We start from the raw sequence: 12980 nt of genomic DNA, 5'->3' as shown, positions 1-12980 counted from the left end.
CTGGTTGCCTTATTATTGGAATATTGTGGATAATTGGGAGAGTATGCAGAGACCTTTACCAAGGTGTTGCCTCGTTTGGAGAATGTGCTTTCACAAGCTGGGACAATTCTTTTTAGACTGGCAGAGGGGAGATTTAGTTGATGTTTATAAAATTATGTGAGACATAGAAAGCTAGTATCTTTTTTCCCTCCAGGGCTAGAAGGTTTACTTCTAGAGGGCATATATTTCAGGTGAGGGGTAAAAATACAAAATAGATGTTTGAGGCAAGATTTTTACAGAATGCTGAGGGCTCTGTCAATAGATCACACAGGAACATTTAAGAGACTCTGAGATTGGCACATTGATGTGTAGAGAAGGGAGGGATATGGTAAATATTTAGGGAAGAGGGTGTGTTGCCTTTATGGCATTTGTTTAGTTTATTATATTTTCGCTTTAGTAATTCGTTTGTTATCGTTTTCTAGTTAAAGTTAAGATTGTTTAAAGTAAATTCGTTGTCTGTGATATATCGCAGCATGCGATGACATTACACCCGGTTTCGCTGCGTCTTGTGGGAAAATACCGGTTTGGAGAAACGGGAAGGAGGGGGCTCACATGTGCAGGATCAGTGCTAGAAAAGTTTTCTTTCTACGCACTAGAAACATCAGTGAAGCAACGCCGTAAGTTCATGAGATAATCGATATGTTGAATTAAAAATGTTAACGCTAATTCTGTTAAAAGTAGTGACAGTTGATAAGGTTTATGTTTTTGTTATTTGAAGAGTTGCGGATAGTTTGTGTTGAAGTGTATTTAAAGCAGTCAATGGCGTAGGTAGATTCTGACTGTATGTTGCACTTTAATGTAATATAGTTGTAGTTTTACTTTTGCAAGTATTTACGATGTAAATGTGATATCAAGAAGGAAACAAATACTGTATATATTTTGTATTGTTTTATCAACAATTTTCACCATACGTTAATGTGGAAGAGTGAACAGTAAACGGTTAATCTTACTGGGACTGCCTCATTGATTGGTTTAAGCTTGGTGTTTAGTTCAGATTTCTTTTACACCTGTGTGAGAACACTACAGAGGGATTAAATTAGTTAGATATATTGCTTTAATTAGATTGGTACAACATTGTGGGTTGAAGGGCTAGTCCTGTGCTATAGAGTTTTATGTTCTAAATGGGTTATTTTCAAATCAACATAATAATTGGTGGGATGCAAGAGGAATTATTGCTGGAACCTCGATTATTAATGAAATATATTAATGACAAGAGAGGACTGAGTGCAGTCAGTAGGTTGTGAGGAGGACACAACATGGAAAGGGATGGATGTGGGTAAGCTAAGTGAGTGGGCTTGAAGTTGACAGCTGGAGAATAATGTAGGAAAACACAAGATTGTCCTCTTTGGTGAGGGGAAAGAATGAAAAAGCAAATGATTATTTAAACTGTGACTAAATATTGTGGTACAAGTGGGTTTGGGATCCTAGTACATAGAAAGGAGGCAGCATGCTGGTAAGGCTAATAGAATATTATCTGTAGTAAGAGTGGGCTCCCTCACCTGTGCCCCTCTGGCCCCCTCCTTTACTCTCTGTATACCCATGACTGTCGCCATCCACAGCTTCAATCTGCTAATTACGTTTGCTGACAACACTACACTGATTGGCCTTATCTCAAATAATAATGAGGTAGCCTCTGAAGAAGAAGTCATCACCTTGACACAGTGGTATCAAGAAAACAACCTCTCCTTTGTTTGCAAAAACAAAAGAGCTGATTGTGGGCCACAGGAAGAATAGAGACAGGTTAGCCCCTATTGGGTTGAGAGGATGAACAGCTTTAAGTTTCTCAGCACAGACATCACAGAGCATGTCACATGGTCTGTACGTACCTACTTTGTGTGAAAAAGGCACAGCTCTGCCTCTTTCACCTCAAATAGTTGAAGAAGTTTGGTATGCCCCCTGCCCCCCAAATTCCAAGAACTTTCTATAGGGGCACAATTCAGAGCATCCTGACTGGCTGAACCACTGTCTGGTATGGGAACTGTACTTCCCTCAATCACAGGACTGCAGAGAGTGGTGTGGACAGCCCAGTGCATCTATAGATGTGAACTTCCCACTATTCAGGACATTTAAAAAGACGGGTGTGTAAAAAGGACCCAAAGGATCATTGGGGACCTGAATCAACCCAACCACAAACTGTTCCAGTTGCTACCATCCGGGAAACAGTACTGCAGCATAAAAGCCAGGAGCAGCAGGCTCCAGGTCAGCTTCTTCCACCAGGTCATCAGACTGATTAACTCATGCTGATGTAACTGTATTTCTATGTTATATTGACAGTCTTGTTGTACATAATATTTGTTATAAATTACGATAATTACACATTGCACAATTGAATAGAGATGTAACAAAGATTTTTACTCATGTATATGAAGGATGTAAGTAATAAAGTCAATTCAATATTGACCTTCATGGCACATGGGACAGTGTACAAAATTAAGGAAGTTTGATGTAACTTCGCATGTTAGTGAGACTGCATCTGAAGTACTCATTAAATCACTATGTTTAAGGAAGGATGTATTTGCAATAGAGGTAGTGCGAAAGGTTTCTACAGATGTTGGGGTGAAGAGATGGATGCATGACAAAGTTAAGAACAGACTCATTCAAGTACAGAAGAAAGAGGCATTCTTATTGAAACATTTTAGAAGGAATACCAAGCGATATTTCCCTTAGTGAAGGCATCTGAAGCTAGGGGCCACAGTTTGAGAGAAAGGTCTTTATTTCAGGTGAAGGTGAGGAGGAATTTCTTTTGAGTATTATAAATATGTGGAATACACTAAAAACTGGAGTGATTAGATCTCAATGTTCTACATCCCAGAGCTTTGAAAGTGATAGAGATAATGGACCTCTGATTGTTCTTATTATATTCCCAAACTCTGTAGGTTCAGGATTTGTTCCTGTTTAACTGAAATCTGCTACTTGCTATCTTGGCACTTGAATCAGAAGCTGCAGGTTTTCCTTGCTGCATCTTATGGAATCCATGGTATTTTTAAAAAGATGAAGTTTGCATAATTACTATGTCCTTTAATTGGGGTGTAACAAATATGGCCATATTTCCTTTTACGGAGAGAGAAAATATATGGGGGACCTACAGATCTGTTGGTCTAATGCTAGTGATAGGGAAGATGCTAGTCCATAGTGAAAGAACACTTAAGAGAATCAGCATGAATTTCAAGTGTTTTTCATTAATCTGCTGAATTTCTTTGAGGACATGATTAGGCAATTATGTACATAATGTGCAAATGATATTCTGCATGTGGACAAGGAAGTAAGTGGCTTACACTGTTCTTTCAACAGGATTTGATTATAGGATCAAGGATAACTTCTATATGCAAGGGTGCCAATCTGTAGGATTCTGATGAATCTGCATCTAGAGTATTGTGGGTAGTTCTTGTTTCTATTCCTAAGAAAGGATGTATGTATTTGCCAAAGGGTCTGATCCAATATTGGTTCAGAATAAGAGCATTACTGTGCTCTTTCCGAATATCCAGACCCTGCCTCCCCCTTGTGACTTGAATGACTGTCAGTCTCCACCTTGATCAGATCAAGTGGAGACTTGATTGTTGTGAGGTTGAGGTTGGGGATGGCATTAAACAGGAAATTAGAAATGCATGAAATAAAGGAACAGTAGTTATAATGGGTGACTTCAATCTACATATAGACTGGGTGAACCAAATTGGTAAGGGTGCTGAGGAAGAGGATTTATTGGAATGTATGTGGGATGGTTTTCTGAACCAACATGTCGAGGAACCAACTAGAGAGCAGGCCATTCTAGATTGGGTATTGAGCAATGAGGAAGGGTTAGTTAGCAATCATGTTGTGCGAGGCCCCTTGGGTAAGAGTGACCATAATATGGTGGAATTCTTCATTAAGATGGAGAGTGACATAGTTAATTCAGAAACAAAGGTTCTGAACTTAAATAAGGGTAACTTTGAAGGTATGAGACATGAATTAGCTGAGATAGTCTGGCAAATGATATTTAAAGGGTTGATGGTGGATATGCATTGGCAAGCATTTAAAGATCGCATGGATGAACTACAACAATTGTTCATCCCAGTTTGGCAAAAGAATAAACCAGGGAAGGTAGTGCACCCGTGGCTGACAAGGGAAATTAGAGATAGTATCAAGTCCAAAGAAGAAACATATAAATTAGCAAAAAAAAAAGCAGCACACCTGAGGACTGGGAGAAATTCAGAGACCAGCAGAGGAGGACAAAGGGCTTAATTAGGAATGGGAAAAAAGATTATGAGAGAAAGCTGGCAGGGAACATAAAAACTGACTGTAAAAGCTTTTATAGATACTTGAAAAGAAAAAGATTGGTCAAGACAAATGTAGGTCTTTTACAGTCAGAAACAGGTGAATTGATCATAGGGAACAACGACATGGCAGACCAATTGAATAACTACTTTGGTTCTGTCTTCACTAAGGAGGACATAAATAATCTTCTGGAAATATTAAGGGACTGAGGGTCTAGTGAGATGGAGGAACTGAGGGAAATACATGTTAGTAGGGAAGTGGAGTTAGGTAAATTGAAGGGATTAAAGGCAGATAAATCCCCAGGGCCAGATGGTCTGCATCCCAGAGTGCTTAAGGAAGTAGCCCAAGAAATAGTGGATGCGTTAGTGATAATTTTTCAAAACTCCTTAGATTCTGGATTAGTTCCTGAGGATTGGAGGGTGGCTAATGTAACCCCACTTTTTAAAAAAGGAGTGAGAGAGAAACCGGGGAATTATAGACCCGTGAGTCTGACATCGGTGGTGGGGAAAATGCTAGTCGGTTATCAAAGATGTGATAACAGCACATTTGGAAAGAGGTGAAATCATCGGACAAAGTCAGCATGGATTTGTGAAAGGAAAATCACGTCTGACGAATCTTACAGAATTTTTTGAAGATGTAACTAGTAGAGTGGATAGGGGAGAGCCAGTAGATGTGGTATATTTAGATTTTCAAAAGGCTTTTGACAAGGTCCCACACAGGAGATTAGTGTGCAAACTTAAAGCACACGGTATTGGGGGTATGGTATTGATGTGGATAGAGAATTGGTTGGCATACAGGAAGCAAAGAGTTGGAGTAAACGGGACCTTTTCAGAATGGCAGGCAGTGACTAGTGGGGTACTGCAAGGCTCAGTGCTGGGACCCCGGTTGTTTACAATATATATTAATGATTTAGACGAGGGAATTAAATGCAGCATCTCCAAGTTTGCGGATGACACAAAGCTGGGCAGCGGTGTTAGCTGTGAGGAGGATGCTAAGAGGATGCAAGGTAACTTGGATAGGTTAGGTGAGTGGGCAAATTCATGGCAGATGCAATTTAATGTGGATAAATGTTAGGTTATCCACTTTGGTTGCAAGAACAGGAAAACAGATTATTATCTGAATGGTGGCCGATTAGGAAAAGGGGAGATGCAACGAGACCTGGGTGTCATTGTACACCAGTCATTGAAAGTGGGCATGCAGGTACAGCAGGCGGTGAAAAAGGCAAATGGTATGTTGGCATTCATAGCAAAAGGATTTGAGTACAGGAGCAGGGAGGTTCTACTGCAGTTGTACAAGGCCTTGGTGAGACCGCACCTAGAATATTGTGTGCAGTTTTGGTCCCCTAATCTGAGGAAAGACATTCTTGCCATAGAGGGAGTACAGAGAATCAATCACCAGATTGATTCCTGGGATGGCAGGACTTTCATATGAAGAAAGACCGGATCGACTAGGCTTATACTCACTGGAATTTAGAAGATTGAAGGGGGATCTTATTGAAACATATAAAATTCTAAAAGGATTGGACAGGCTAGATGCAGGAAGATTGTTTCCGATGTTGGGGAAGTCCAGAACGAGGGGTCACAGTTTAAGGATAAAGGGGAAGCCTTTTAGGACCGAGATGAGGAAAAACTTCTTCACAGAGAGTGGTGAATCTGTGGAATTCTCTGCCACAGGAAACAGTTGAGGCTGGTTCGTTAGCTGTATTTAAGAGGAAGTTAGGTATGGCCCTTGTGGCTAAAGGGATCGGGGTTATGGAGAGGAAAGCAGGTACAGGGTTCTGAGTTGGATGATTAGCCATGTTCATACTGAATGGCGGTGCAGGCTCGAAGGGCTGAATGGCCTACTCCTGCACCTATTTTCTGTGTTTCTGTCGTGTTCACTTGAAGGCTTTCTGGACGTTATGGGGAATTGAGATCTATGGTGACAGTGTAGGAGATTGGTGTTGAATCGAGTTCATTGTCATATGAACAAGAACATGAATGCACAGATGCAGTAAAAAAGCTTGCAGCAACATCACAGGCACATTGTATTATGTAGGCAGCATAAATTATATACAATTGCTTGAAGACAATTTTTACAAGAGAGAATGTAATTACAAGAATAGACAGAAGTGCAGTGTAGTGCAAAATTGTCATATTGTTGCTAAACTGCAGTCTTTAGGGTTGACGGGTTGCTTGTTCAAGAACTGAATCGTTTAAGCTGTTCTTGAACCTGGTAGTGTGGGGCTTCAGTCTTCTGTACCTCTGACTTGATGGTAAAGATTGCGTAGTCTGGATGGTGAGTATCTTAGATAATGTTGTGTTGAGGCAGCATCTCTTGTAGATACTACCAAAGGTGTAAAAAAATATGCCCATGATGTATTGAGAAGAGTCTACTAGTTTTTGCAGCTTCTTATATTCCAGTGTATTTGATTAGAAGACTAGCTGTGACAATTAGTCTTAAAGGGTCAGATAGCTGCCACTGTTTCTGTTTCTTAAGTTCTGTTTTTATGTGGAGATTGATGGATATTTAAGCTGCAAGCAAGGCAGAAGTTTTGGGGAGAGAGCAAAAAAGTATGAATTAATTGAGATCTTATTTGAATTATAGAGCAGCTTTGTTCTTCATGTCATTTCAAACTTTCGATCTGAAATATTTTGACTTTTTCAGTTACATGACATTCTTTCCTATACATTGTAGACATATCTTTCATTATAAGCAAGAATAAAGGTTGTTTGTTGCTGGTGGCTCATAGTTGTACTTCACATTTGTACTTCTGTATACATGCAGTCTGTTGAACTCATGATTGGTGCATCTCATCTCACTCCTCTGCTCGGTTCATTCTAGAGTTCAGTGGCGGAGTACAGGTATACTGACGAGAGAACTGCCAGCATAGATCTGCAAATCCATTGATTTGATTGGAACTGCCAACTTAATGGGGAAAAATGTTTTGTTTTACTTCAAAATGAGAGCAAATGATTTAAAATATTGAAATGATGCTGATGTAATCTTCATTTACTACTTGTGATTATTTATATTAGTTTGAAAATCAGTTTAAATGTCCCTGGTAATCTGAAACAGTTAAAATGGTTTTAAAGGCTTTTGACAAGGTGTTCTGCCGAGAGCATCAGGATCCAAGACATAATACAGTTTAGAGTGCATTTTACCGTGTGGGCATCCATTGGAAATGAAGAGGCAGTACCAGTGGCCAACTAACTGTTTCTGGATCTGCTGCTGTTGAAGATGAGTGTGTGGAAATAAAGTGTGAATAGCTCAAAACAATCTTTTTTTTTTGAAAAATGACGTACTCATTTGGGGAGAAATACATTATTCAGCATGCTTGTACTCTACTACTTAGATGAATTTTATTAGTATCCTCCTAATGTGTACAAAGTATAATTTCTTTCAAAGGGTAGATTAAATAGTGTCTGTGACGTAATTGTAAATGGTCACTCTTAATTGTTGTTATTGACAGCGTCTACTCATGACCATGGCTGAATTTGTACTTAACTTCCATGATCTTGCATGATTTCTGTATCCTTTGATCACTTCTGTTTTCCAAATATTCATTGATCTGACCTTCAAATGTACCAGATCACCACGTGTTCCTAAGATTAATTATGTAATTTTATGAGGTATGATGACTTAATTCTTAACTCTGCAGCTGGAGGAAAATGTTGACATCCACCTTTTCAGGCCACATCTTTTTACAACTAATAGATTTAGTGTTATAGTTCTCATATTTCCTTCCGTCAAGGGAGATCATTCAGCCCACTAAGTCTGTGCTGATGCTCAGAGCAATCTTATCAATGCTGTTCTGCCCACAAATTTCCATTTTAAACTATTCTGTCATACATGCTCATTGACTTCCTGCTGATTCTCCTACCTCCAACCTACACTAGGAATAATTTACAGTAGCCAATTAATCTACTGATCATTTGGACTCTGAGGGGAAATTGGAGTATTTGATAGAATCCCACAAACAATGCACTGTCATCAGAGGTCAGCCCACAAACAATGCACTGTCATCAGAGGTCAGCATCAATTGCCGTTTACCACTTGCTGCACCAAGTCTCTTAACCTCTGTTCAATCTTCCCTTGCAAGTTAGCTCCGTCAATTTAGCTATCTATCCAGTGAACAGACCTTTAGAGTAAGCATCCATTTTCGCTCCATCTTCAAAGTTGGTCAGGAAGTAGCAGGCATTTGAAATGTCATTCTCCCTCTTAGTATTTCCCACAAACACTCTAGATGTTCAATTGTAGCTAATCTTATTTACAGTTTTCTGACTTCCCAGTTCATTTTATCTGTTATTGGCAAGGTCTCGAATCTTCTATGAGGTATACAATTTAAACCTTATGAGGTAGTTGTATATTTTGTAACTGAAGATGACATTTGTATCTGCTTCTGACTTCGCTAACTTTTACATTTTATGTGCAGGCTGACAAAGAATTTGTGTGGTCTTTGTGGAAGCGTCTGCAGGTGGCAAACCCTGACCTCTCGCAGGCTATCAGCTTGGTTCTGGAAAGGTGTGTGAAGTAATAGTTTTCGCTCTGAGATTTGTTAAAACAAGAAACTGCAAGGTCAATCAAAATACTAATTTTGTCTTTTAAGTATAATTACTCATATAAAGTTTATGCATCTGTTTGAAAAGCAGATAGGTTTGTTCAACAACTTTATTATGCATCACCTTTTTTAAAAAAAAAAGATGGTCCTTAAGGCAAATACCTTAACAGCATGAATTTGTAAGAAAACATCAGTTATATCCAGTGTCTATGGCCTTGGGTCCTCGTACTAATCCATGTTAAGACTTGTTCTTATGACATTGATGCATGCATGTTTTAGCTGTTGACACTGCCTGTCAATGTAACAGTTACAACTTTCACTGATTTGACTGATTTACAAATGGATATTATCAATAATGACATGTGGGTTATTTGTGCTATCTGTCAATTCACTTTGATGCAAATTGTATTGGGTATAAATATTGTAGGTTCAGATTCCCTTCCAATGCTGTGTGGAAGGGAGGTTGCATTGCCTGATGGTTTTTTTTATTAGATAAAGCTAAATTGAGGCCACATCAGTTTGGATGTTCCTTTGCACTTAACCACAGAATGTTACAAATTTACTATGGATAGCCTCCACTGTACAATCCTTTCACAAATTAAATGCAGATAAAACTGTTGTAAGACTGTTAAAACTTTTATTGAGCTAGGATCATTAACAATTTGCTTTTAGGCTGCTGTTAGTTTTAGTACTGGGATTGGGAGTCAGTTCTGCTCTTTGATGTCCAGTCTGTAGCTCCAAATACTTCGTCAGATTGGTGTAGGTGCCACTTGCAGTGTAGACCAAGCTGACCGCCGATAATAAGCTACAGTTTTCTGATCATGCCAGCATAGGATGACTACAGTTAGAGGTTTTTGACACATTGGAAGGCCATTTTTATGGATGCCCTGGTGTTCTGTTAGGCAAAAGTTTATTCTCACAGCTTGTTCCCTCAAATGTTTGAGTTGCTGTGCTTGATTCATTGTTGTCAAGGTCACCTTCTTACCCATCTTCATTGACTCGGAGTCCTTGTGGCACCACCGAGAAAGTTCTGCTAACTTCGCTACTGCCATCTATGATGCCACTTCTGCCTGTGGAAAAAGCCCAAAAGAGGGGTAGGTGGAGGGATAGTCAGAGAGAGGGACTCCTTTACCATATCTATACCTCTCATCATTTTATATACTTCTATCAGGTTGCCCCACAGCTTCTAGCATTCTCGAGAAAATGATCCAGGTTTATCAAACTGTTCTTTTAGCTAGTATTCTCTAATCCAGGCAGTATCCTGGTGAATCTCTTCGGCATCTTCTCCAGATTTTGCAAACCTTTCCTAAATTGTGAAAACTAATATAGACACAGTAGTTCCAGTATTGGCTTATTATTGTCACATGTAACCATTGTACCATGCTTATCTTGCATACTGTTTATATAGATCAAATCCTTACACAGTGCATTGAGCTAGGATAAGGTAGAACGATAACAATACCCAATGAAGTGTAAAAGCTACTGAAAAAATGTAGTGCAAGTAAATGTTAACATGCAAGATCTTAACATGGTAAATCATGAGGCCAAGAGTCTCCTATTGTACATGAGGTCCATTGAACAGTCTGATATTGATTGGATAGAAGCTACCCTTGAGCCTGGTAGTATGTGCTTTCAGGCTTTTGTATCTTCTGCCTGATGGGAGAGGGGACAAGAGAAAATGTCCCTGGTGAGGGGGGTCTTTGATAATGCTGTAGCTTTACTGAGATGTACATACACAGTCCATTTTGGAGAGACCAGTGCTTATAATGTGCTGTGCCGTGTCCACAACTGAGCAATTTCTTGTGGTCGCATGCCATACCAAGCTGCTGTGTAGACACAAAGTGCACTGCAGATGCTGTGGTCAGGCCTGTGTCCTGACTAAGGATCTCGACCTGAAATGTTGACTGCTCCTTTCAACGGATGCTGCCCGACCTGCTGAGTTCATCCAGCTTTTTTGTACGTCTTGCTGTGTAGACAGAATGCTACCAATAGTGGATCAATAAGTTTGGTAGGGCATGCTAAATTTATTTAGCCACCTGAGGAAGTAGAGGTGTTGCTGAGCTGGTCTGTAACGGCAGCGTGATTGGATCACGACAGGCTATTAGTGATGTTGACACCCAGGGACGTGAAGCTCTCAACCCTCAAAGATTTATACACCTATAATATGGCTTCCTGACTTTTGTAGTCATACCCCAACAGATGAAGACAAGTATGCTTTACTACCTAATTCATTTGAGTTGCCACTTTGGTGAACTATGGGCTTGTATCCCTCTGTACACCAATGCTCTTAAGGGTCCTGCCACCTGCTGTATGCTTTGCCCTTGCATTTCACCAATCCAATGCACCATCTCACATTTGTCTTGATTAAATTCTGTTTGACATATCCCAAGGGTATATGACTACAGAATTTCAACCTATATTCACAATTCCACCAGTTTTTGTGTCAGCTGGAATCTTATTAATCAGCACACACTTCCATTTTCAGAAGCAGTGATTCCATCACTGATTCTCACAAATATCATTGGTTACAGACCGTTAGACATAAAAACACTACTCTACCCAATCCCCTGACTTCTATGATTATGTTGCTTTTGGATCTTCTGAACCAGCCTACTATAAGGGATTCTCAGATGTTTTACTAATGTCCATGTAAATAACAATCATTTCCCTGCTGTGCAGATGAATTCAGATGAACATCTGTTTGAGTAAGTAATCAGCATATGGAAAATGTACTCTGCTGCCAGTCTGGATGTGCACAGATTCTTAGTATGCATCGACCAGCTTCTCAAAGGTAGTCATCAGATTGCATGGTAAATTTTACATCTTATTGAGGTACCTACAGAAAGGGCCAGATGCAGAAAATGCTCTTCAGAATGTGAGTAATAGAGGGTAAAATGTCATGTGATTACCTTAAGGGGCCAAATAACAATAGACCGAATTCCCCGATCCCATGAGTATTAAAACATGGAAGATGATTCAGAACCATGTTAGTTTCTCCTGGACCTTCTTGTAGCGGGTCTGAAACACATCTGCAGTAAACTCTGAGGAGCATTAAGGCTTAACTCTGGAATCCTTGCTGATATCATGTGCATTTTTGTTAGAATGTTATTCTGTCCTGGAGTGTGGCTGAGCAGATTGTAGTTTTTCATACTGATGTTAATAATCGGGTATAATTTGAGGTTTTGGGTGGTACTTCCAGCTTGTTTTTCACTTGGCAACAAAGCTGAAGTGTTAATTGTTCCTTAACTGATTTCTATGTTGCAGTAGTTATGACAATTAATTTGACTTGATTTTTGTTTTTCTATTTATTATTGCTGAGAGGTAATAGAATATTATGGAGCAAAACTTGCCATTCTTGGTATTTTCTTATGATTTTTTGTTTTTGTGATGAGTAGTTTTCCTATCTTTTAAATAAAATTTCCCAAGCTAACATGCATCAGAATTACACTGTGTACGTCCATAGTTGAGACTTGAAATAACTTAAATACACAACTCTGCAAAATTCTTAGTTACGTTAAAAAAGTTCTGTAAAGTGAAGCTTTCAAAAATAATGAAATGAGAAGTTTCTAAATTTCAAAAAAATTACTATAAAGAGCAGTAAACAGTTTAAAAAAAACGAAATCAAATTAATATTTGGTGTGATCGTCTTTGCTTTTAAAGTTGCATCAATTCTCTTAGGTATGCTGTCTTGCAGTTATATAAGAAAATTGGCTGGTAGTTCCAAACATCTTGGAGAACTTGTTACAGTTCTTCTGCAAACATTGGCTGTCTTTGCTTGCTTCTATCTCTTCTGATAATCCCAGTCAGCGTCAATGATGTTGAGATATGGGTTCAATGGAGGCCTTACCATCTGTTGCAGAACTCCTTGTTCTTCTTTTTGCTGAAGATAGTTCTTTGTGAGCTTGGCCATGTTTCTGGAGTCATTGTCCTGCTGTGGAATAAGTTGATGCTGATCATCTGCCTCCCTGATGGGATTGAGTGATGGATGAGAATATACTTGTACTTCTCAGCATAGAGGATTTCAGTAATTCTGATCAGATCGCCAACTCCATTTGCAGAAATGCAGCCCAAAACCTGCAGGGAATCTCCACCATGATTCCCTGTTGACTGCAGATACTCCTTCATGTTGTGCTCTCCAGCTCTTCAACTG

At 39.3% G+C, this 12980-nt stretch overlaps 1 protein-coding gene across 5 annotated transcripts in view; it reads left to right on the top strand.

Moving 5' to 3' along the window:
* Positions 1-12980, top strand: part of cntln (centlein, centrosomal protein) — a 515524-nt gene that overhangs the window by 15291 nt on the left and 487253 nt on the right. For all 5 annotated transcript variants that reach the window (XM_059974898.1, XM_059974895.1, XM_059974896.1 and 2 more), the window contains one exon: positions 8705-8793. In XM_059974898.1, coding sequence (XP_059830881.1) covers positions 8705-8793 — 89 coding nt within the window. The remainder of the gene's footprint in view (positions 1-8704; positions 8794-12980) is intronic.

This window comes from Hypanus sabinus, chromosome 7 (assembly GCF_030144855.1).
Source record: "Hypanus sabinus isolate sHypSab1 chromosome 7, sHypSab1.hap1, whole genome shotgun sequence".
NCBI lineage: Eukaryota > Metazoa > Chordata > Chondrichthyes > Myliobatiformes > Dasyatidae > Hypanus > Hypanus sabinus.
Note: the sequence above shows the minus strand (reverse complement) of the source record. Positions and strands in the feature narration are given on the sequence as shown.